The sequence below is a fragment of the Tachysurus fulvidraco genome, chromosome 20 (genome assembly GCF_022655615.1).
Source record: "Tachysurus fulvidraco isolate hzauxx_2018 chromosome 20, HZAU_PFXX_2.0, whole genome shotgun sequence".
NCBI classification, from domain to species: domain Eukaryota; kingdom Metazoa; phylum Chordata; class Actinopteri; order Siluriformes; family Bagridae; genus Tachysurus; species Tachysurus fulvidraco.
This window is the reverse complement of record NC_062537.1, coordinates 4938184-4963481: the sequence shown is the minus strand read 5'-3', so window position 1 is coordinate 4963481 and position 25298 is coordinate 4938184. Positions and strand designations below refer to the sequence as shown.

General features: G+C 38.5%; 2 protein-coding genes across 4 annotated transcripts; one reads left to right on the top strand and one right to left on the bottom strand.

Annotated features, from left to right (window-relative positions):
* The first annotated feature begins 1236 nt into the window (after nucleotides 1-1236).
* Nucleotides 1237-9056, top strand: ash2l (ash2 like, histone lysine methyltransferase complex subunit). 2 transcript variants are annotated; one of them, XM_027139649.2, is made up of 17 exons: nucleotides 1237-1347; nucleotides 1686-1752; nucleotides 1978-2117; nucleotides 2661-2749; nucleotides 2834-2928; nucleotides 3069-3164; nucleotides 3270-3365; nucleotides 4288-4363; nucleotides 4613-4630; nucleotides 5845-5947; nucleotides 6034-6251; nucleotides 6418-6585; nucleotides 6852-7045; nucleotides 7124-7216; nucleotides 7304-7402; nucleotides 7633-7692; nucleotides 7791-9056. In XM_027139649.2, exons 1-17 carry the CDS (start codon nucleotides 1289-1291, stop codon nucleotides 7896-7898), a joined length of 1779 nt encoding a protein of 592 aa, XP_026995450.1. In that variant the 5' UTR covers nucleotides 1237-1288; the 3' UTR covers nucleotides 7899-9056. The 2 variants fall into 2 exon arrangements, with proteins under 2 accessions (XP_026995450.1, XP_026995451.1); XM_027139650.2 differs by lacking the exon at nucleotides 4613-4630.
* Nucleotides 9057-9131: 75 nt separating this feature from the next.
* On the bottom strand, nucleotides 9132-23259 carry grk5 (G protein-coupled receptor kinase 5). Of its 2 annotated transcripts, XM_047805017.1 has the most exons (17): nucleotides 23153-23259; nucleotides 22983-23043; nucleotides 18045-18140; nucleotides 17819-17931; nucleotides 17121-17198; nucleotides 16243-16343; nucleotides 16048-16140; nucleotides 15898-15961; nucleotides 15588-15728; nucleotides 15294-15484; nucleotides 15158-15195; nucleotides 14524-14613; nucleotides 12938-13146; nucleotides 11295-11432; nucleotides 10259-10396; nucleotides 9991-10167; nucleotides 9132-9521 (listed from the first exon to the last, which is right to left on the bottom strand). In XM_047805017.1, exons 2-17 carry the CDS (start codon nucleotides 23032-23034, stop codon nucleotides 9423-9425), a joined length of 1818 nt encoding a protein of 605 aa, XP_047660973.1. In that variant the 5' UTR covers nucleotides 23035-23043; nucleotides 23153-23259; the 3' UTR covers nucleotides 9132-9422. The 2 variants fall into 2 exon arrangements, with proteins under 2 accessions (XP_047660973.1, XP_026995448.1); XM_027139647.2 differs by having other exon boundaries at nucleotides 16243-16325; nucleotides 22983-23236.
* Between the last annotated feature and the right edge of the window lie 2039 nt (nucleotides 23260-25298).

The window sequence follows — 25298 nt, the reverse complement described above, 5'->3', positions numbered from 1 at the left end:
CATTTACATAAAATCATCTTAATGCAAAAGGTGCTGGTAATGCTGGTAAATGCATATTTTTGCTATGCTGAGTGCCACTGATTTATCTCCAAGAAGTCATAGTCATGGTTCTACAGGTAAATTAGAGCCCAACCTCTATTCAAGTACTCTATGAATTTTACACAGGAAAGGGTGAAGTAAAGGACATTTCCAAATCATATGTATATAAGTCCACTTGTCTTCCTTGCATTTCCAACACCAATTATTTGCAGCTATCCCCATCCTGTGAAGTCTAATGGTGTGTAATAAGAAGCAGATAATTTAAGTCCTTTAAAAACATGTTGTGATGTGAGGCCTCTGTGGATCGGACTTGTTTGTCCAGCAGATCTCTTCTCATCTTGACACGTCAGCATCTTGTCCAGTAAGTATACACTGTGTGTGTGTGTGTGTGTGTGTGTGTGTGTGTGTGTGTGTGTGTGTGTGTGTGTATGTGTGTGTGTGTGAGAGAGAGATATGCAAACTAGTGTCCTGCCAATGTCACAGCTATCACCCAACCAAATACCCAAATGAAAAATCTAACTTAGTCTGACCAAGCCAAAACGGAGGCTGAACTAGTCAAACTGGTTACCAGTTCTGCTTAACTGCTTATCTTTGCTTATTTTTTAACAGCTGGCAAGTGTTGAAGATTCTGAATTACTACTAATGCTTTACCGTGGTTATCTCACGTTAAGAAAATACAGCACCAAGGCCTTTCAAACATCACAAACATACATTTTTCAGTTTAGTCAAGTAAATACGTCCTACGACCACCAAGCTGCCACTGCTGGGCCCCTGAGCAAGGCCGTTGACCCTCAATTGCTCAGTTGTATAAAAATTAGATAAAATGTAAGTCGCTCTGGATAAGTGCGTCTGCTAAAATAATGTAAATGTAAAAAAAAAAAAAAAAGCTGTAAATTTACATAAAAGCTGGCGAAGATGGTACATGGTGCAAGATGGAATTTTTCAGCGAGGTCACATCTGGCCAGTGGTTGGTCCTAGTGGAGAGGCTGGTGAATTATTAACAATTGTGTGCTTCCAATTTTATTGCATCAGTTTGGGGAAAGAGACAAATACGGGTGTAATAGCCCACATATTGTGCCCACAAGTGTCCACATATTTCTGACCACATAGCCTACTAATGAGCAGTGGAAATAAATAGTACCTATAGATGGCAGTACACATCTAGTCTGCCCAGTCAGCGGAGAAGAAGATTCGTGGTCTCGCGAGACTTTTTTTTTTTTTTTTATACCACGCGAATTAGTTTTCAAACATGGCTACCGAAGCTGAGGCGGGCGCTGTAGCCGTTGTCGAGGGAGAATCAGCAGAAAGGCGAGTTTCAATAAAAAAATAGCTTTAATATACGTGCTGGACGTTAAATTTTGAATAAGTATTACGGATAGACGGATACGTTTAGGTTTAAGAGCTTGACGAGGAGCTAAAAACCGTAAACAGTTTCAGTGTAACGGCTCTTTATGCTAGTTAGCGATATTTACAGCACAGTAAGTAAATATTACACTGTCCCTGCAGAGGAGAAAGAATAATGCTGCTGAAGTGTATAACGTTAAGTTTAACGGGTTAAAAGCTACCTAAAGATAACGTGTTAAATACGTGAACACGCCTTTTGACGTGTGCCATAGAACTGAACCCATTCTGTGCACCTTTTGCAGAGATGCATCATTAGGAGACCTGACGGCAAGCATGGAGTCTGAGTCCTCCAGTGGAAAAGATCCTGCGGTAGGTTTCTACACGTACTGAAACTCCCAGGAACATGTAGCTTTCTAAAAAGGTTCATACTCATAATCTGTGCTCATGTAGGTTTGTAACAGGGGGGCACAAACTTTCTGACCACAAACTGAATCAGACATTGAATGAATTTCTGTTTTCTGTTCATTCCAAGACTCTGATTTGATTTTTGTTTTATGTGATAAATATTCTGGGTTTTTTTTTTTTTTTTTAAAGGTGAGTGAGGGCCATGAGGGGACAGACACGCAAACCGGCTCAGGAGACGAGGAGAACGGACGACAGCTGGGTGAAGTGGAGCTCCAGTGCGCGCTGTGCATGAAGTGGTTCACGGCAGACACGTTCAGCATCGACACCGCGTAAGAACGTGGACGTTTTAAGCTAAATCTTAAGATGAGAAGTATCGCAACATTTAAAAGACGAGCGTGTTCTGTGTGGTCATCAGAGGATGAGAAAATTCTGCTCGGTGGATTGTTCTGGTCCTTCAGGTTCATGTCTGTTTAAAAAGAAATGAATCCCATGCTCCAGTTCTGCTCAGATTGTTTATTTTTTTTGTTGTTGTTGTATAAATGCACTCTTACTTGAGTTGAACTCTCAGAGCAGATTTATCACTGAAAGTCACTCTGTCTACTTGCTTGGTAGATTGGTGATCCAGGTCACTCCATATTTGCATAAAGTTCAACTTTTGTCAACTTTGCCATGTCTACATCTAGACAACAAAGGCGGTTGTTGCTTCATTTATATAATGGAGAAAGTCGTACTCGCTGCCACTGGCATCGAGAATAGATATTTTTTAGTATGAGCTATACCGGTCATTTCTTCTGTGCAGGACAGGTGTATTGAGTATAAAATGTCTACAGTAGATTAGTGTAAAGGTGTTTATTTTATTTTTTTCTTTACAGGACCTGCCTTCCATTCATGACCAATTATGTGTTCCATTGCAATGTGTGTCATCACAGCGGAAATACCTACTTTCTTAGAAAGCAAGCGAGTGAGTGTTTTGCTCTAGTCTCGGTACAGTTTTAAACATTTATTCCAAAGAACATCACTTTAGATTTCTGTTCCTGTTCTTCAGATCTGAAAGAGATGTGCCTCACAGCTCTGGCTAATCTAACATGGAGGTCAAGGACTCGCGAGGATCATCCCAAGACCATGTTTCCTAAAGATAAGGTAATATCCTTAATACAATTTCACTTGCAGTCTGTATATAATGAATCGAGAAAAGTTCTTCGATATATTGTGATAGTGTCATGAAAAGGCTTGCTTTATGAATTTAATGTCAATCCTTTGAATACGGGTCTATTTTCCAGGATATTATTCCCTTCATTGATAAGTACTGGGAGTGTATGACAACTCGTCAGAGACCAGGAAAGCTAACGTGGCCGAATAATATAGTAAAGACCATGGTAAGCAGATTTACTCTTTGTTTTAGCCCATGTTTTCAGTTTGGGTGATTTCGTCTGTAATTTTTATTTATTTATTTATTTATTTATTTATTTATTTATTTAAAGTGTAAAGAGCGTGACGTATTCCTTGTGAAGGAACATCCTGACCCTGGAAGTAAAGATCCTGAGGAAGACTACCCCAAGTTTGGCCTGCTTGATCAGGTATTATTCCTTTGCCTTTATAATCGTCTCAGATATAAAGTCAATTCATATTGTTCGAGGATCCTTGAAAGGGTCTCTGTATCTTGAGTAACATTCACATATTCTGTAAACGTTATGAGGTCAGCAAAATTGTCCTCTAAGTCATTCTTAAATGGAAGAATTGACAAAGCAACAGGATACTTGTTGGAACTGGAAGTTATAGTCAACAGTTTTATTTAGTGGAAGTGACCCCAAAAAAAACCAAGCTAAAGATCTTGCTGAAATGCCTCCAGAACATTCATGCAAAGACCAAAGACATTAGATCCTCCCTGCAGAACTCCTCCTTTATCCAAAGCAATCAGGGTTTTCTGACTGAAGCTTCTCTGTAAAGGTCATAAAATGGGTCGCAGGACATTTACCAGATATCACCAACGTATTCTCCCGGCCACGAGAACCAAACGTTATCCTCTGGATAATTCATTTCTCTTGCTCTCACTACTAATCATTTAAAGGCACTCCTTCCAATTCCTAAATTCCATTCTTTCTGTGAAGCGCTGGTGCTGGTAGCATCCTGCTGTGAAGATGTTTTATTCTCAGCCATGAGACCGTGAGACGAAGCAGTCAGTGTAGAGGCACTAAAACACAATCAAGTAGACGACAAAAAAAAGTCTGTGTGTGTCCTTGCATGGATGCTCTGGAAATGTGGCGCTCTAGAAATGTGGCACTCCTCGTCCTCAAAGCCAGCTCCTATGCCGAGCTTATAGCCTCAGCCCCAAGCAGGCTTCAACGAGCATGTATTTAAAGTTTAGAACCTGTTTGTATTTTCACTCCGGTGCCTGATTTGTTATAAAATGCGTCAATTAATTTAATAAAGCGTTTAGTGAAACATTTCAATTGTGAACCAGTGCACCTGCTAAACTGCAGTGTTTATCATGCGTTTAAGGACTTGTCCACTATCGGACCATCGTATGACAGCCAGAAGCAAACCACTGCTGTTACCACGGGGAACAGTCTGAACGGTAAGGCACCTGACGAGCTGCACTAACGTGAATACAAAGATCTGATTAACAGGAAATTCAAATGTACACAAGACTCACACGTACACCACGTCTCTTCAAGCTAATTTAAGATCCGTAACATACATTAAGACATATATCGGATTTTTACTGTTCTTATTTGGATTTGTCATGCACTCACAGGTGTTAGGAATGCTCTCGTTAATGCCCCCGTTGTGCGTGCACACTTAACACTTCTACATTATATTCTAGGTGGATCGTCATTTTCAGGTGACTATGTAACCCTAACGTCTGTGGCGTCTCGGAGCGCCGTAATGCTCCTCCATGCCCCCTTTTTAATCCTTCTGCTCCTCGACTTTGTTTTCCTTATCTAACGCTTTGCGTGTTGTTTGGTTTTTAAGCTTGTTGTTTGTCTTCCTCCTGTTGGGATGTCCAGGCTTCAACCTTCCTCCTGACATTTCCACTAATTCTTGCTTATTTGTGCTTGCGCTTGTCCTCTTTGCCGCAAGCAAATCGAATGGAAATTCACGTGCCACGGACTTTGGTGTCAGGGCTTACCAAAATTTTGTCCGCACCGCTTTGAATAGAGATTTGTGTCTAATCCTGTGGTTATTAGATAACAGCCAAGCCCTGATCAGACCTCTGTCCTTGGCGGTCTTGAGTGTGTCTTTTATTTGAGTGTTTTTCCCTACTTTTTCTTTTGTCTTTCCCCCTCCAAATGTAATGTAGGTGAACAATTTGAAGCAGGTTGAGATTGCCAAAAACAAGCATCAACGCACCATAAAGATCACACGGTTGCACAAAGTAATCTAGTCTCTAAATATTTAGTTCAATGTTCCTGCATAATTTTGGTTTTAGCTTGTTTTCTAACCTTACGTAATTAACGAAACAAGAAAAAAGCTTCAGCTGCAGGGCGTGTAGATAGAAAACAGCACTCCATTTATCTGTTTCTTCTATTGGTCAGAAATAATTTGGAAAAATTGGTGATGAAAAATGTAAACTTACGTGAAGGTATAAATCTCCCCTATAAGCTCGGAGAACACGGAGCCGGCGATAAATAAGTGAACATGCGATTATTCGAACCGCTAGCTTAGGATGTTTTATGCATCACAACCATCATTTCTTTTCTCTTTTTGTTTGGTGGTCGAAATATCCAGACCGTGATGTATTCTTGTAGCCCTGCAGCTCTCTCTTCTCTTCTCTTTGGCTCAGTTTGTGTTTCTTGACTGAGTTTGTGTTTGTATGTGACGACAACCGCAACTGCAGTCGTCTTCTCACCTGTAAACACCAACCACAGTGAGGGGGGCCACAACAGATTAAATGCCACATACTGTATGTGAAAACATCCAACATCCAGTTTGTATCTAATTTGGCTTGTAATGTTTTGAGGAGCGACAAAAAATATGTTCGGTGTCCCTAACAAATGTTGTGGTTGGTGTTTTGTGTACTGAGATCTGCATATATAAGCTCTTGTTTCCATCAAGGTGGCCTTCCTCCACCGGGTACGGGTAAAGGCCGAGGCGCCAAACGCAAGCAGCAACAGCAGCAGGATGGAACCGCTGCAGGAACGGCCAAGAGGACACGCAGGTACAAGTTGTTTGAGGTAACGTGTGCGTGCGCACTGTTTAGTTGTACCGTCGCTCAGCTTTAATCAGCGTTTTCTTGCTCCCCAGCGACCCCTTGTTTTCAGCACAGCGCCTGCCTCCTCACGGCTATCCTCTTGAGCACCCGTTTAACAAAGACGGCTATCGTTACATCCTGGCTGAGCCAGACCCCCACGCACCTGACCCAGAAAAGCTTGAGCTGGACTGCTGGGCAGGAAAACCCATCCCCGGAGATCTGTACCGAGCATGTCTCTATGAGCGAGTGCTGCTAGCCCTGCATGATCGCGGTATGGTAGCAAGTTATTTGTGCAGCTGAACTACATGAAAATATCTAAGTAATACCCGATTATATTGAATAATGATGCAGAATTGGTAAAAGTTTGATCTTACAAAGATGCTTTATCGTCCTTCACGTTAATGAATTATTCTCCGCTTTCTGTTCTGTTTTCTAAGCTCCCCAGCTAAAGATCTCTGATGACCGGCTGACTGTGACCGGGGAAAAAGGTTATTCGATGGTGCGGGCGTCTCATGGGGTACGAAAAGGGGCCTGGTTTTTTGAAGTGACCATAGACGAGATGCCCCCTGACACTGCTGCCCGCATCGGCTGGTCTCAACCGTTAGGTTAGTATTATTTCACCCAGAAAGGCGAAATATCAGGAAAATACTAATAAGAACTAGGCTGTATTATGAAAATGAGATCACATTAATGGGTCTTGCTACAGTGGCTTTTATAGAGGTATAAGTGTTTGTTCTTTGTCTGTTAGTTATATTATATCCTGTTATACTCAGTGACTTGTAACTAGTAGTTACATCCTGACGGTCTTATGTAATGAGGTTTTCAACCACAATAGTATTAACGCCTCACTGGTTGTTGCTGCATGTTTTAGGTAATCTTCAGGCTCCACTTGGCTACGATAAATTCAGCTATTCGTGGCGCAGCAAAAAGGGCACACGCTTCCATCAGTCCATTGGGAAACATTATTCCGACGATTACGGACAGGGAGACGTCCTGGGTTTCTTCATCGAGTTACCGGACAATACAGAGACTGCAAGGGCACTGCCCGACACTTACAAGGACAAAGTATGAGCAGAAGAATAATGGAAACATGTTCCCAATTCTAAACACTTGATGGGCAACTTAAACTTCTCTTTCTTGCAGGCACTGATTAAGTTTAAAAGCTACCTCTATTTTGAGGAGAAGGATTACGTGGACAAGGCAGAGAAGAGCTTGAAGGCAATAAATAACAGTCGAGTGAGTATTAAATCCTGTTCTAACGTGGCACAATTTCTCGCTTGGAAGCTGCGTTCACAATGCTTTGTGTCTGAATACATTTTCTAGATGATTTTTTACAAGAACGCCGTGAATCAGGGGCTGGCGTATGAGAACCTGTTTGAGGGAATGTATTTCCCTGCCATATCGCTGTACAAAAACTGTCAGGTACGATACTTTCTACTTTACAGTCTATATCGACAGTCTAGTTTGTTGTTTAACACAAGGTGGTGTTGTAGCGGTGCATGAAAGCCACGAATAAGCACAAGGTTTACGTTTGTTTCTGGAACGTCTCATTTAAAAAATGTTTTTTTCAGATGTAGCTGCAGTTCAACGTAAGAACCTCTAGGTGGAGACAAACGCAGCATATTGAACTATTTGCTTGTCTTTTTCTGCAGGTATCAGTCAATTTTGGGCCACATTTCAAACACCCGCCAAAAGACGTCAAGTTCCAGCCAGTAAGTACAGTAAATGCATTCATACCTGGTGGTTTGTATTCACTATTTAATTCATTTATTTTTTGAGTTTTCTGAGCTGTGCTTTGTTGTGTGTTCAGATGAGTGATATGGGCTGGGGTGCAGTGATCGAACATTCTCTAGCAGACATCCTTTACCACGTGGAGACGGAGGTTGACGGACGGCGCAGCCCCCCGTGGGAAGGTTAAACCGCACATGTCTTCAGCCGCACACGTTAAAAGGAAGCGCTTTCTAAAACATGACGTGCGTGTACTGGATCTGTACCATGCGGCCGATTTACCGCAGGCAATTCTGACATGTTTTCTCGTACTAAGAAGAGAATGGAAAACCCAGTAATCTTAAACTCAACGATAATGGAAGCAACTTAACGTTATCATGATTTTAACCACACAACTGTTCTTATGAGACAGACACGAGGGAACCCTTACCGTACTGCCAAACGTATATAGTTGTTATAATGTTGCTGTAATGTTTTACGGCATTAAATGTAACTATGTTTGGTTATAAATTAAAAAACAAAAAAAGTTCTGTGGTATTAAGGGAATGAAACAGAAAAACACTTTAGGATGTGCTGTAATTGGAAAACAGGCCAATTTCAGCAGTGGAGCAACACAATTAAAGTAAAGTACACTTTCTGTTTCTTTTCTTTTGTTAGTCTTACCTAAGTAAAGCTGTCATTACACATAACTAACATTTTCTCCAGGCATTTATTTATTGTCAAGACTAAATTTGACTTAATGGGGTTTTTTTTGTTGCTGTTTTCTTCGTACGATGAAACGTGTCCATGCACAGACATTACAGACCCGCCGGATAGAAATTCGGCTGACATACGGTAGAACATTCAAACAACACTTTACCGGTGGAGCTAATACACTTCTAAACATTTTCACTTCATCTCTATTCCATTTCTCACTCGTCAACGAGTCTTCGGTTCCAAGTACAGAACATCTGTAAGGCGCTCAGAGATTTTCTAGCGAGTGAGGAACATCTGGACGTTTATTACACTGTTAAATCATCGTCGTGTATATAAGGTGAAACCTTATGTGAGATAGAATCCTGCTTGTGTGTTATTCAGTGTGTATCACATCAGTGCTGAGAGCTAAAATAAAGTACAGGAGGTGTGAAAGTTTGTGAACTTATGAAACAGCGATATGACCGGTGTTTTATTTTATTATTATTTTTTTTTATATTGAAACACCAACATATTGTCTGTTTCATATCGTTAGTAAATTCCATAAAAGTTGATCACTTGGATGTAAAATATGTTTTATTTCTGTTTGGTGTTTCCATATCAGTTTTTTTTTTATACTGAAGTTTGTTTTAATAAAGTTAATATTGTGAAAGTCTCTTTGAAATGATGTGGCTGGAAGTGGGTTTCAGCTTACTGGATGATGGAGATACAAACAAACCGTACAAAATCGTTTCACTGATTTTCAGTCATATATTTAGATAAGACGTAACAGTATAAAACAAATGAAAATAAAAAATCAATGTAATTGTATAGATACTCTTTAAGAGAGTAAGCACTTACTCCTTAAGAGGCAGATATCTACTCCTTCACACTGTGACAATGATCCATAAAAAATGTCAGTACCCAGTCTGCTAGTTTAAATCCTAGTTAAATTATTTAACTAGGCACACATCCTTTCAGCTACACAAACCTTTAGAACATTTCTATAGAAACTAGATCTGTTTATAGGTGCTGTGGGTATTTACAAGGTCTCAAATGCAGAGTCTAATAAGTTCATTTGAAGCTCATCTGTACTCTTCCTTGTTGGTTTGCTCTTCTGCTCCGTGGGTTCATCACGATTCTGGAAAACAGAATGCAGGATGAACAGATACATCACCCGGTGTGGAAGTATTAAGAACATAGAGTGGACATTCACTGACCAATTCTTTCTATCCAGGAACACCTGAACATTCATGAAGTTGTCCAGTCAGTCAGAGAAACAACTGATCAAGGCGTTAAATCTGTCACGAGCGTACTCAATGATCCCATGATTCAAATGCTTTTCTGCTCACCATAGAGGTAAAGAGTGGTTACTTAAGTTACCGTAACCTTATCAGCACAAACGAGACTGGCTGTTCTCCTTTGACTTCCCTCATCAAGACATTTCTATCTTGTTTATCTGGTTCATTGCACCAGAGAACAAAAGTTCCCAGGAGAATCAAAGTCACCGAGATCAATATTTTCCTACCAAGTCTTCCTCTGGACTTGACTGGGTGACTGGATAAACATATGAATGTTCAGCGGTTCCTAACAAAGTAGATAATGCTTACATGTCTTCTGAAGATTTTTTCAATCAGCCTGGTCTTGGACCTCGATTTCTGATGGCGCAAGCTCTTAGTCTGAGATTTAAGGCTCTGGCCAACCTGAATCGAACGATCAAGATCAGGCGTCCTCGTGCCGTCGGGGCCGAATACGTTCAGGTCTTTAAAGCACTCCGTCTCAATCATCTGCAAGAGTCACAATAGAGAGAGTGATACCGAGTTATGGTATTAGTTTCCTAGGTAAGGAACGGTATTTTTATTTGCTCGAGTTTGTTACCTCATTTTGCCATGGGATGGCCATGCTGCCCGTGTTGAACTTGGTGTAAAAGTCTTCGTCGTTTACATCAAGGTTGATACCCTTCACTGTGGAGAACTGGTCGATATCCACGACATCATGGCAGTACACGGCTTTTGGCTGTGGAAACAGAAAGCGAGTCGTCACGAGCTTCACAAATGGATGGCATTTTAATAATAGTTTAATTGTAATCTTTTATAGGGGGATCAAATATATCATCAAGGTCTATAGTTGGAAGAAGAAGCCTTTATTTATGTCACACACACTGTACATTACAGCACAGAGAAAGGACTTTCTTTTTGTATCCCAGGTTGGGGTCGGCCCGTGGTGGCAGGCTTAAACCGTGATCTTCCTTTAAGCAACTCAGCACTGTGGTGTTTTTTTCATTTTAATTTTTTATTTTTTTTTTTAAATACAGGTTTGTTTCTTCTTCCAATTTCGGCTTTTCCCGTTATCATCTGTTTCCGCCTAACTCTCTCCTCGGCATCCTCTACTTTCACACTTCATGTCCTCATTTAACACATCTATATATCTCCTCTTTGGCCTTCATTTTTACCTCTTACCTGGCAGCTCCATCTCCAACATCCTTGTACCAATATGACCCTCTCAATCTAGCCTCTCTGACCTTGTCCCCAAAACAACTAACCTGAGCTGTCCCTCTGATGTGCTCATTCCTAATCCTGTCCATCCTCATCTCTGCTACCTCCATCTGCCTCATGTCTTTTCCTCACTGTTACAGTCTCTAACCCATACAGCAGAGCTGCTCTCACTACTGTCTTCTACACCTTTCCTTTGATTCCTTCCTTGCCGACACTCTTCTGTCACACACAATGACCCCTGACACTTTTATACAGGATTTTATACAAATGTGTAAATCTGTATTTGAAAGTTGAGGAATAAAACTAATTCGATAGTGGCATCTCACCACTCTGATTATATTCCTGTAACAGCCGACCCATGCAAGATCTTTACTTCTCCCAGTTACACAGTTCAGAGCTGAATCTTTTGTCTTACTTACATTTGGCACAAAAGGAGGCTTCAGCATTCCAGCCTCTAACCGTCTGAAGTTGATCTCCTTGAAGAACGGATGATTTTTAATGTCGGTTACACCACCAGCACCGCATCCAAGTCTTTCCTCTGGATTTTTGGCCAAGAGCTGAAACAGTAAAGATCAAATTGATGAGCTTTAATACATACGGTATAAGACATATATTTTTATAGTACATATAAAAATGCGCCGTCATGTATATGTTTGTGATGCGCGTATTTTTTAAAAGCGGAGGACATGTTTACGGTTAAGGTCTCTATTTTTCTAGACTACGAAACAATGGCAAAAAGAAAAGAAGAAGGAAAGTTGGTAGGAAGGAAAGAGATGATGATAATCATGTTATGAATGATGTTAAAATTAATTTAATGTTTGTGATTGTCACTTACGTCTTTGCTATGTTTACTTTCACACCTTTTACTGACACGTTTTATTGAGCTTTTCTGATTGACATGAAATTAAAAACAGTTTTATTGGTTTTATTTTGTTTTTTTTGTTTTTTTTTTCATTTCTGAATCGCTTTTTATTTTCTTTATAGAAAGATGCCACAGATGTGATGATGTTGAAGATGGACAGATTACAATGAAGTAGAAGCCGGTGTTGAAATTTTCCCTTTTAGTAAAAAGCACAACTTGGATTAAAGTAATTACATTTCAGACCTACATTTCTAGTAACATTATTTCATTAGTTTCACTGTACTTACTGAATCATTTATGTATGTTTATGTATGATGAACTACTAATAATCTGAGACAGTAAGGGGTTAATCCATATTTAAACAGGAGTTTACCGACGTGTTTTCCCAGTAACAACTTTTCTTATGATGATCAGCCTAATGCTGGGTTTTCCAAATTATGTTACGTTCACAGTATAGACTCATTAATTCACAACAATCTGAAATGAATAGTCTATACTCTGGTTTTGTAGGAACGTTGGTTTTACAATTTTCATGCTAAAAACACAAACTGTGATTGGTTGCTTTACGTGTCAGTCAGACAACTTCTTGGGCGGTGCTTGGCTAAGAAAAGCCGCTATGGAGTCCAGACCTTCTGCTGTCAGTCTGAAGCTTTGCAAGACCAGTGATGAGCTAGTTTGAGTGAAATAGACACTTTATAATTGCATTTATTCTTTGGCCAAGTGCAAGGATCAGCAACAATTGAAAAAACAAGCAAACTGGCTCCACTGACAACTATTTGATCTGTCTAGGGTTAATCAGTGTAGCCTAGTGGTTAAGGTGTTGGACTACCAATCAGAAGGGTGTAATTTTGAATCCCACATCCACCAAGCTGCCACTGCTGGGGGATTTAACCCTCAATTGCTCAGTTGTATAAAATGGAAGTCGCTCCGTATAAGGGTGTCTACCAAATCCTGTAAAATGTATATTGTTTTTTGTTTTTTATTTCTGATGGATATATTCTACTCAGGCCATACACATCAGGTAATGTTCTATGGATGGCGATTAATATTCTGTCCCATTCTAACCTGGTCACTCTGTTGTAAAAAGTCCCTGCTCTTCACATCATTTGATTGATGGCATGGTTCGTACTCGCTGAAAGGTAATCTACACATATATAGCAACACCTACAGCTATCAGCAGGCTTAGTGAGACGTTCCTACCGCTTGACAGATGTCTTTGTTGTCCGCTGTGAACCTGACCCCATAGTTCTCTGAGGTTTCCAGCACTCTTTTGTCCAGTTCCTTCCGGTGCGTTCGCTCGTTCCGCTCTCGGAACGGAAGAGCCGCTGCGGTCATCTCGTAGATGAGACAGCCGAGTCCCCACCAGTCTACACTGACATTGTAGTACTTATCACTAATGACCTCTGGAGCTGCGTTCACAAACAGACAAATATTTCAAAATAAATTACATATAATTTTTGTAAAAGGTGGAAATAATAATGGACTCGGACCTGTAAAAGGGAATAACACTGTTTTAATAGTGCAGAAAGTGATTATTTTCCTATTTTCCTACTTGACTTTGGAGCTTTGTGCACAGGTGCATTGCCGTGCTGGAACATGTTTAAGCTTCTTAGTTCCATTCATTTTCTACCGCTTATCCGAACTACTTCGGGTCACAGGGAGCCTGTGCCTATCTCAGGTATCATCGGGAATCAAGGCAGGGTACACCCTGGACGGAGTGCCAACCCATCATTCACACACACACAATCTCATTCACTCACACACTCGCGCAATACGGACAATTTTCCAGAGATGCCAATCAACCTCCCATGCATGTCTTTGGACCGGGGGAGGAAACCGGAGTACCCGGAGGAAACCCCCGAGGCATGAGGAGAAAATGCAAACTCCACACACAAAAGGTGGAGGCGGGAATCGAACCCCCAACCCTGGAGGTTTGAGGCGAACATGCTATCCACTAAGCCACCGTGCCCCCTTCTTAGTTCCAGTGAAGGAAAATTGTGATGCTAGAACATGCAAAGACATATGACACAATTGTGGCTTCCAAATGTTGTGGCAAGAGTTTGGTGGAAGAACAACATATGAGTGCGATGATCAGGTCACTTCATACATTTATTCACATCATATCAATCTCTCGAATTAAAACACATGGTTTGATCTACTCTACTCCTTTAACCATTTCCAGATGCAGTTATTTTGTCCATGTAACAAATTAATTCCATGAGGTATCATTATATCCGCTACAAACAGTCATTCTCTCACTTTTTTATTACTAGGAAACTAGTAAAAAATATTTTCCAATGCTTAAAGGTTTTCTTTACTGAATAACTCATTTTTCTGTATCTGGCATATCTGCATATCATTTGCTGTGAATTACTTGAGTTACTATGGAAACCATCATTTATTAAAACCAGCTTTGCACATGACAAAGATTAAACATCTGAGTGACAAAATATAACCACTACTACTACTAGTAATATTAACTAGTACTACTGCTTGTAAATTTACTAAATAGCATTATTATATTTAGGTCAATAATCCTAGATATAGGTATAGATCATTTTTTGACTCTGTAGACAACAAGGGCATCAACAACAACAAAAAAAAACTGTACAGATATAAAAGTTATGTAAGTTTTACTGCAGGTTTTTAAGTCATATACTGGAATTCATGTTGATTTCTAGCCTACATGTTAAATACTATAAGATAAGAACTTGGCCTATTGTTTTAACCTGTCAGCATGTTAGGCTAAGTGTGCCCTGTGGTTTACTGGCGAGAACATGACATACCCATGTATCCAGCTGTTCCAACTTTTCCACGAACGCGCTCTCCTTCTTTTATGATTACTGACAAGCCCAGGTCAGATATGCGTATGTGACCTGATTAAAAACAAACAGTAAAAAAAAGATAAATGCGTAAAAGGACCACATTAATGGAATGCTCTGCAGTTATAAAGAACAATGTACATGCAAAAATGTTTCTATAGATTAATTATAAGCAATTACTCAAGAACTGGGATGGTGTGAAATGTGAATCAACATCTAACCAATCAGATTTAAGAATCGAGTAGCACAGTGGCATTATGTAATATGTTTCCTTGTATATACTTTTTTTTTTTTTTACTTGAATGAATCATTACATAAAGTGCTGTGATGTGTAACGTAATCAGATTTCATGGAGGAAATGAATTCAAACTAATTCTTAGTTCCTGAAACTTAAAATAGAATGTAAAAGCAGATAAGAAGGTGATGGCTTGAGCATGCCTGAATTTTTCCTTGTTAGGGTTTAGCCAACTGTGAGTTATGTTATTACATAACCAACAAATTCTACACTATGAACAATGATTTTGGCCTCTTGGTGTACAGCAGGTTGAACCGTATTTTAACGTGTTTAGTGTTTTCCTGTAGAAATAGTTGCACTAACCGTAATCATCCAAGAGGATGTTTTCAGGCTTTAAATCCCTGAAATAAAAATGAACTTGATTACTGTATCTTCCAGAGATTGAAGTCTAAAAATTCTAAAAACGAACATTGACCTAAGCTTGTTGAAGCAGCGTTACCTGTAAATAACATTGTTTTGATGAAGATGATCCAAGCCACATAGGACCTGAGCTGCATAAAACTGCACCCTTTCCTTGCTTAATCCTGGAAAGCCAATCTTATATATGTGAAACTTCAGATCTCCTCCGTTCATTATGGTCAGCATAAGGCAAAGAGCTTCCTTGGTCTCATATGCATAAGCTAAACTGACCTAGTGCACAAAAGGAAAGAACAGGAAAAGCTTTCTTATGTTAAAGGAACGGACAGTTTTACTTATACCGAAAGATAAATGAAACTATGGGAACAGGTCTCACCACAAATCTGCTGTTCACTTTCTCCAGGATTTGCTTCTCATTGAGCGCCATGATTTCCGCCTTCTGTTTCTTGATGCGCTTCTTTTCCAGTTTCTTACAAGCGTACATTTTGCCAGATGCCCGAGCCTGGCACGCACATACCTGAGGTGTGACATGTCAGGTGAATAGCGTGTAATTTCATTTTCATATTTAGAAGTGACACAACAAGGTTGCAGAGAGATTTCTATTTTACTCGCATTCACTGAAAGTAAAAGTTTGTGAATATTCTTCTACAACTGTTGCTGATGTAAAGGCCTGCATCTTTCCTTACCTCCCCAAATCCTCCTTTTCCCAAAACCCGGTATTCTCGAAAGGAGCTCCTTGTGACTGGGTATCTATGGGCAGAAACGTGTTTAGATACGTGTTTTCCTTTATACACAGATATGCACCATCATTTTTGCTAAAAAAAAAAAGAGCAAACCTTTCAACCATCTTCCACTGAAGGAAACGGTCAAAATACATGCTCTTCTGATAATCTTTGAAAGGCTCTCCGCTTAAATATTCATGCAGGGTTCTGGAGCACGAAAACATAAACATGGTTATTACGTGGTCGTGTAGATATTATAGATGCTCCCTAAACAAGACGTGTCTTTCGGAGGGGTAGGAAGAAACTCACTTTTTGCAGTCGCTGAAAAGACTGTAGGAAATGTCTTGCTCCAGGTTTTGCTTGCATATCTCCCGATGGTTATCTGGTATCTCCTGCACAAATTGAGGAGACTGAACATATACATAAGCTAATATAAACAAGAAAAATACAAGATAGATATGTACGGGATATCAGTCTAGTAATCTTGTTTTTTTTATTTGCGTGTCTTATGATCTTGTCTAGCCTAAGCGTTAACATATATCACATCTTTAATATGACCAGAGGATCAATAAGGATTTGGAAAGCTCTATTCAACTACTAGTACCAGTAGTGTACATGGGATTATACAGAGATCTTAAAAATTATATCAATAACAAGAGGCACAAGAGTGGTACAACAGAAAAGGGTTTGTGTTATTATCAGGAGAGCCTTTCTGTTTAGGTGGGAGGGACTGTGTTACTCTCCCACCTGTCAATCAGACTGACACCAACCTATCATGGGCGTTTGGGTTGAGAGTCGTGAACATTGGCAAGTCCAAGATATGTCCAGGATTTAGCCAAGAACAAGTCAAGACCTCTCATGGAAGGTAAAGCTAAGATCGAGACTGAAAACCACTGAATACTTTTCAAGGTTATGCCTTTATCTACTGTAACACATGATGGCTTTGGTATAAATGAATTAGTGCTAAATTAGTGCTAAACTTCACTTCTGTGTCTGGTGCCTCTCAATGTCACTTCCTCACAGTGTTTCAGGGAATTTGAATTTAATTGATTTTTAAAAATGAGGGAGCTCTCCAGATCCAGATTTAACCCCTGGGGTGTTACTAGTTTAGTAATACTGTGAGCAGTGTTGGAAGCTATAAGTGTATTTAGCGTAGTGTGTTGCTTACAGTATATAGGTTTGTTTACCTTTGTGTTGAGATACTTTGAAATAATTTCATTTCCGTAGCTTTTCCATTTCTCGGGTGGTATGACATCATGCTCTTCCTGGTAAAACAAACAAACAACAAAAAAACATAAGCAAAGACCTAAACAGCTAGCTAAGTTGCAGGAAGCTTCATGTTGTTAATAATAATAATAAGAAGAAGACGAACTTATTAATATAAATTGTAAACGTTTCTCTAGTAACAGTGGGTTTGTTGAACGGGCACTTTTTGACACTATCATAAAGGGTTTTAAATGTCAATGTTATTCATATGGAATTTTTTTTAGTAGATGTTTGTTAGAGTTTATGGATCTCCAGTTTCAGTACTTAGAATTGAAATTAACAGACGATTTATATACGCTTATTAACTGTTGTTATGATTATTATTTTTATTGTTATTATTTATATGACACCCATCACACCCATATGTGCATTTTAGTGCATCCCATTCCAGATTTATTCCCTTTCAGATCCTGGGAAGGATTTTGATAAGTTTTTGGAGTGTTACTTTAGGGATTTGGGTTCATTCAGATACTAGAGGATTAATAAGGCCAGGCTCTGATGATGTTCGAGGAGACCTGGGGCACAGTCAGTGTTCCAGTTCATCCCAAAAGTGTTGAGTGGGGATGAAATCAGGGCTCTGTGCTGTGGCGGCACTTTTGATCTACATTACAGTGCATACCGTTTCATTCAGAAAGTCAATGCAGCATTTGAGGTCTGGTTTTGTCTCACAGTAGAGTTGGAATAATGCCTTTCCTATAGGCTGTTCCACACACAGGCTATAGTAGTCTCGTTCTGCAACACACACACACACACACACACACACACATAAACGTCAGCTCCTTAACTCTGATGCTTTATATATATAGTATATATAATTTATTTATTTTTTGCATTCAGCTTCTCACCAACATTCCGTTCCAGTTCGGCACACTGGTTAATGTGAGGAAACTGCAGCAGCTCTTTCCACCTCCTGCTTCTCCCTTTGCGCTTGCCACCACCACCTTCAGGGACATAAGAAAGAAACACAATCGTTATAAAAACACTTATTAAAATTGGAAAACTGTCTACATACAAATTACAACCTGATCCCAGAAAAACATTTGGCTTTTTGATATTTGTGAAGAGCTGAAGGGTCTTAAAAAGGCAAAAGGTGTAGATATGTTCCTATTAAACATGTTCCTGAGAATTAGCTTGACATACTGTACATAAAACTTTTACACAATGTGAACTATAGAATATTTAGGATGAACATTTCTGGAGTTTGTTATGCACCTAGTTATGCATTTAAAGATTTTGCAAATGGTTACACAAATAAAATGTGATAATGGCATCATTTGTGACTTCGGAAGGAGTCTCCAGTGTCAGTGCTTTGTAAGTTTCCCACCATCCCAAATCTTAGGCATGGAGGGTTTTTCACTTTCTTGGTTACATGACCAGCTATAGATATCTTATTAACTTCAAGGGGGGGAAAGGTGAAGGAATGATTGTTCCAGGACAAAGAAAGTGATTATGACATCATAAATAATATAGTACTGGTTCTCAGTAAATTTAGTAACAACTTCTCATGCATTTCAGTTCAACAGAAAATATCTGTAATCTAGACACGTTATCCAAGCCAGCATCATGATAAACCTGAAATTCTTCAATTTTTCTTTTCTTTGCATGTTTAACTGACAGAAACAACCACGTCGATCATATCAGCTTACACTGCTAAGGTAGTAAGTAGCTGCACTTGAATGTATAAAAACGCACCTGGAAATGAACTCTCTCTTATTCCTAGTTCTACTGGTTCATCTACTGTAGATACCTGACATTGTTGCTTTGGCTACAGAGAGGTGTGGTAGTAGGTTTATATGCTCATATACGTGCCCTTTATGAATGGATTTTACTGTTAGAGAAGGGTGGTTGTCACTGGGAAGGAAGCCATTTCATTTGCATTGCTTTAATCATATTACACAAAAGCTTTCTTAGAGCTTAATCAAAGCCAATCAGCATGCAGAGAATTTGTTTAGTTAAGGTATTATAATCAGTTTTAACCTCTAATAGTTTAAACCCGAGGGTTCATGTTCTTTGATTTGGGTTGATTTTGATGTTGTTATAAACAACACATTACATGTTAAACACTGCATTAATTCTCCTCATTTCCTGCACTTGCTAATAGAAGTTCAGTTTGTGCTTAACACAAAGCTTCTTGAGTGAAAAGAGTTATAGAGGGCTCTTATATGATTTACTATATCCTTCCTGTTGGCTCAGACCAGTCTACATACTCCTCCGATCTCTCCCGTCGGGAACGTGTTTCACCCTGCAGGTTCTCAGCTCACTGGATACTTTTTTTTTCTTTTCCGTCTCGTTCTGCATCACCTCAAGAGACTGTTGTGTGTGAAATGACCAGATCAGCAAGTTGTAAAATACTCCAACCAAACCAATCTGGCAACAACAACAAGGGAAAAAGTCATAGAGACCAGATTTCCTTGTCGTTCAGACTTCTGTGTTGTTTTATGCATGGTGCTGATTGGCTGATTAGATAACTTCACTGTATAGAATTTATTAGAATAAATACAGAACTTATACACTACTACATGCTGTTCTAGGATTATTTGTTTGTAGAGTGTAATTGTACAGTTAATCTGTACAGAACTCTCGGTCTCTCGGCCTGTAAATAACTTTTATATGTTATATAAGTATATTTGTACTTCTTATTTGCAGTATTTTTTGTGAGTTTATTGGGTGCTTTAAGTTTACTGTGTGCTCTTGTGTTAAGTCCTAATCCTCCCCACTGCTCTTGCGGCTGTTGTGACAGCGATTTTCCCATGGGGATTAATAAAGTACTAAACTTAAGACTTTAAGTTTGCTTCTCTATTACATCCTTTGATACTGCACGAGTAACACTCAATGTCCTTATGTTCTTAGGGCAACATTGTTAATTGCTTTAAAAATGTATTATAATCACGTTCTTTTTTTAGTCCTGGTAACATAACACTGTTTGAGACACTGTCAAAATTGTAAAATCTTTACATCGCCGTTTAGATTTTCTATAGAAATGCTCTATTCTAGATAAATCACCCAAACAATCTGCGTTTTTGGTTTCCAAACATTCACTAATAACCATTTAATTGCTGTGCTTTCAGGAGGTGTGTCAAAGAACTGGGAAACCACCACACTGCGCCAGATTCCATTCCTCCGATATCTGGAATTAAACACCTCTGCTATAGAGCACCGGTTCTCTAAATAGTCCTCGATAATCTCCATGCAATTATTCTGCAGTCTTTCATCTTCCTCCCAACACATTTATATTCCTGATTGCTTGGTTTATTCAGGCGTACTGAGAAGCTGAAGTAAATTATGGGTGCTGTGTCATTTTAAATGTAGGTGCATGAAAGCTTTGGTTGAAAGTCCTATCTACAATTAAATATACTTCGAGTCCAAGTCCTGACTACAGGTACATTATGCCTGACACGACAAGCTAGTGCACAAAGCAAAATTCTCTGCTAAAACAGACAAACCTTAAAGTTAGTTAATGTTTAATAACTGTTTTGTCATGAAAACGAAGGCAGATTAACAACAAACCTAACCAGCTAGCTAACTTAATGATATCGTTTAAAAGACTTAACTAGCTAGCTACTCTAACTAGAAAACATATGGTCCTATAGATTTGAATTTTAAAGACATGTTTCATTTTTATGAGCTAAACTCCTGAAAAAAAAATAAAGTTAAGGGAAAAAAAAAGTCAAAATCTTGGCACTTCAAAAATATCGCAACATATTATTGAGAAAAAAAGTGTTTTGTTTTATCTTATACATTTACTATATATCAATATATAGTAAAAAAAATATACATATTTATTCATTATATATATATATATATATAATATATATAGTAATTCATATATATAATACTAAAGTACAGCACAAATCTTCCAAAAGTAACGAGTCCATTATTTTTCAGATTTGGGCGAGTGTGGAGACACCAGATTTAGGTGAACAAACTTTTTTCTGCAAATCTAGCTATAACTGATTCACCTTCACATGTGCAGTTGTGAGTATTTTGCTTTTACGCAAACAATCAAGTCTGTTTAAAACAACTACGCTACCATCGTCTCAAAGACAAATCAAGTCTGAAATACAAACACTGGATTGTCTTAGCGTTTATATAACGACAAACTAGATGCCTGGTTATTAAAATTGTGGACAGTCAAGTTTGCAAAAACATTCAGGTATTAATTAAGGTATTAATTAGTATGGAATTATTGCGCAAGTTAATAATAGTTGCAGGAAGTAATGGAAGAAAGTTAAAAGATGGTATCACTTTTGAGATGTATGTATATAAACGCCACACCTGCATTCCATGTGTGGTCTGATATGAAAGATTCTTAATTTATTCACTCCTTTCGGAAGCCTGAATAATTCTATTAAACGTCTCTGAAAATCTCACAAATAGAAGTAAAGTTTCAAGATCAGAAACAACCGAAGGAAAGAACTTTGGCAGGAAAGGATTAGTGTTAAGTCTGTAATGAACTCATAAATGACCCTGAGCTCTTGGTTCATAAGGAGCTCTTGGTTGCACAATTAAACTCGACAATAAACCGTTGTAGAAAGGAAATTGTTTACATTGGCTTTATTACCTGTCCAGTGTCACCCACATGTGGATAAGGTTCCCTTCTTATTCTGGTTCTTCTCAAGGTTTCTTTATCATATCTCATGCCCCTGTCGCCTCAGGCTTGTTGATGTTATAGATAAATAGTAATTTAATTTTAACCTTTACGATTTTGATTCTGTTTGATTGTTTTGAGACAATGTCAATTGGATTAAAAGTTCTACACAAATAAATAGAGTTGAATTAAAAAATAAATAAATAAAAATTCTGGAACACATCACCAAATGAAAAAAAAATTACATTCTTTCATTAGATATATTTTGAATGCAATATTGTGCTTGTTTACTTCCTTTAAAATGTTTAAAATTTGTAATTAAAATTTGTTATTCTTATTATACACATTTTCGTAATGATTGTTTATGCAGTTTCTAGTGCTGAAATATTGTGCACTTGCTTGATCATGCACCTGATTTCCTTTTGCAGAATATCATTTTTAAACCGTTGTTAATTCGATATTATTAAATGAAGTGAATGAATCGAATTTGACACCTGCTGCACAGCTAAGTTGATAATTATATTAGTCTTTTCACAGTTTAAAGAATTGTTCCTTACACTTTATGACTCAACCGACAGGTTCGCAAATTTAGCCTTCTAATTTTAGCTCTCGTACAAATAGACACGAGTCCAACCTGTTTGGGACCTTAGCAGTTATCAAATATGTATCTGTTTCCTGTGTGCTGTGACGTGTTTTATATGGGCAAGGACTGAGCGAGGAGAAAAAAAATGTGGAATGTGGTGTTTTGCAAATAGTCCTTAGCACCTACACAGTGTGTGTGTGTGTTTTTGTAGAATGAAAATGGACATATTGAAAGTTTCCATAAGTTACAGAGTAAGGATTTCTAAAGTCTAATTTCTTCATATACATTTCTAAAGTTAGACTGCTGATTTAGGAGACAACACCTGATGGATTTCAGTCACCTGGTTCATTTTGGATATTGTGTGCCAGTAAATCTAGGTGCGCTGTGATGTAATTTTGCAACCGTTTCACTAAGCCATTGCTAAAAGTCACTATAGCGTCTTGGCTGAGTTGCAAAAGATTCAGGATTATGACTCGAAGCTAAGATGCCTACACGTCTGTAAGAACAGGTGCCGTTCAAGCTAGAAGTTCAAGCACAATCATTTCTATAAATCCGTTAAAAGTAATATTTCTAATTTTTGTCAGGGACAAGGTGAAATAAAAGCTGTCTTACCTTCTCTAGCTCTGATCAGAGCAGTGTTTGCTGCCATAGACTCGATCTCCATCCCTTCACTCTGTCAGAAATCAGCAGACGCAATAAAAACCTAGGATGTTTTGCTATGACTTTTACGTTTATGCCTCTAAAGTGAGATTCTAAAGGTAAGACAGTTTTGCATTCTTTACTTTGTCATATCCATGTCGTGATGACCAGCGTGACTCTTACTGGAAACAGACTCTAAGTGCCGAGTCTGGTAGCTCTGCATTCAGCATTTAAATAGGAGGAGGATCGTCATAAAAAAATGTGACATCGTCACTCTACCAGCTGGATATGCTCGCTGCACTTGACGTCACTAGTTAGCGCGGCTTTACCCTGAAGACAAAGGGAGGTAGCAGAGACTCTAGTTTACTGAAACATAATAGCACGGGTGTAGGCTTGTAGCAAGTAGAAATATTGTCAGGATATTATGATTGTAGGTTAAGTAAAGTACACTGTCTGACACCTGAAACAGCTCATATGTATAAGCTGGATTCTGAAAATTTTACTACATAATAAACAAATGTTTTTTTATTGATGAAATCATTCTTAGCATATCAATTAACAGCCTTCGAGACTTATATGAAAAAGTTGTTAATAATATTAGATTCTAATATTAGTTAATGACTTATGCAGGATTAACAAAGATCATTTACATCATTAGACATCTGTGGCATGAAACGTACACCGTTCGCCAATCACGTCTAAACGTCTAAATTTAGACTGTTGTAACTACTGTTATTAGCATTCCATAGACCTTCCTGCATGTTTGAACACAATGTCCTCCAGCAAAAATAACAAAAAAAATATATAATGCATATATGTGTGTGTGTGTGTGTGTATTGCTTGAAAGTTTCTGAACCCTTTAGAAATTTCTATAGTTCTGCATAAATATGATGCAATACATCATCAGATCTTCACACAAGTCCCAACAACAGACAAAGTGAACACAATCAAACAGATCAGACAAATATATTATACCTGGCAATTTTTTTTATTCAGGAGTGCCCTATTTTATTTAAAGAACAGAAATAACTCACTTTAGTTTGCTAAACTAAATAATGTGGAACAAAATAGAACTTTTTGGTTCAAAATGAGAAGCGTTATTTTGGGAGAAAGGAAAATACTGAATTCCATGGTGAAACATGGTGGTGGCAGTATCATGCTTTGGGCCTGCATTTCTGCATCTGGTCCAGGACAACTTGCCATCATTGATGGAACAATGAATTTAGAATTATATCAGTGAATTCTAAAGAAAAATGGAAAAATATCTGTCGATGAACTGAAACTCAATCAGAATCAGAATCTGCTTTATTTGCCAAGTGTGTGCAAACACACAGGGAATTTGTTGTGGTTTTTAAGGGGCTCTTAGTACATATATGCATACATATATACATATCTGGCATGAGAACAATAAACATTTTAATAGTAAGGATTTACAGACTGTATTTACATACTACTTGAGAAAGATGCAATGAATGTAGACTGATTTAATGAATGAATTACAGAACAAAGGTAATTATCCCTGTATTAGCTGTTTACACCGGATATGGCATGGGGGGAAAACTGTTTTTGTGCCTGTTTTTGTGCCTAGAACGTCTTCCTGAAGAGAGAAGTGCAAACAGTTTGTGACCGGGGTGAGAGGGGTCTGTAATGATGTTACCTGCCTGTTTCTTCACTTTCGAGTTGTACAAGTTGTGAAGGTTGGGCAGGTGTACACCAATGATCCTTTCTGCTCTCCTAACATTCCATTGCAGTCTTCTTAAATCTAATTTGTTGGCTGACCCAAGCCAAACAGTTATAGAAGAGCATAGAACCGACTCAATATGAGTGGTTCCCAGGAACTTGAATGACTCCACACTACAGACATAGTGCTATCCATGATGGTGAGTGGGAGAAGAGCAGGGGGCTTTCTCCTGAAATCTAAGAAAAAATGTGTCATACACCAACACGGTCACAAGCACCCAAGTGTGTCTACCAAAGAATGATTAAGGAGGAACAAAAATAATGTTTAAGAATGGCCAAGTCAATGTCCTGACTTTAATCCAAAGGAAAATTGTGGAAGGACCTGAAGCAAGCAGTTCATGTGAGGACACCCACCAAAATCCCAGTGTCCACGTTATTCTGTTGTGTGGAATATTTTCGGCTCATCTGTTTAATTGCGTTCACTTTGTTTACTTTTAGTGCGTATATTTGTCATATTTACATCATATTTACTATGATGTTCTGAGTCATATTTATGTAGAAATATAGGCATTTCTAAAGGGTTCACAAAGTTTCAAGTGACATATATAT

Excerpts from the sequence above, each read along its gene's own strand:
- ash2l (XM_027139649.2), top strand. The coding sequence starts at position 1,289 with ATGGCTACCGAAGCTGAGGCGGGCGCTGTAGCCGTTGTCGAGGGAGAA. Across the intron at positions 3,366-4,287 it reads AGTTTGGCCTGCTTGATCAG|GACTTGTCCACTATCGGACC; the intron begins GTATTATTCCTT and ends CATGCGTTTAAG. Across the intron at positions 6,586-6,851 it reads CGGCTGGTCTCAACCGTTAG|GTAATCTTCAGGCTCCACTT; the intron begins GTTAGTATTATT and ends TGCATGTTTTAG.
- grk5 (XM_047805017.1), bottom strand. The coding sequence starts at position 23,034 with ATGGAGATCGAGTCTATGGCAGCAAACACTGCTCTGATCAGAGCTAGA. Across the intron at positions 18,141-22,982 it reads TCTGATCAGAGCTAGAGAAG|GTGGTGGTGGCAAGCGCAAA; the intron begins GTAAGACAGCTT and ends ATGTCCCTGAAG. Across the intron at positions 10,168-10,258 it reads CCATCCCATGGCAAAATGAG|ATGATTGAGACGGAGTGCTT; the intron begins GTAACAAACTCG and ends TGACTCTTGCAG.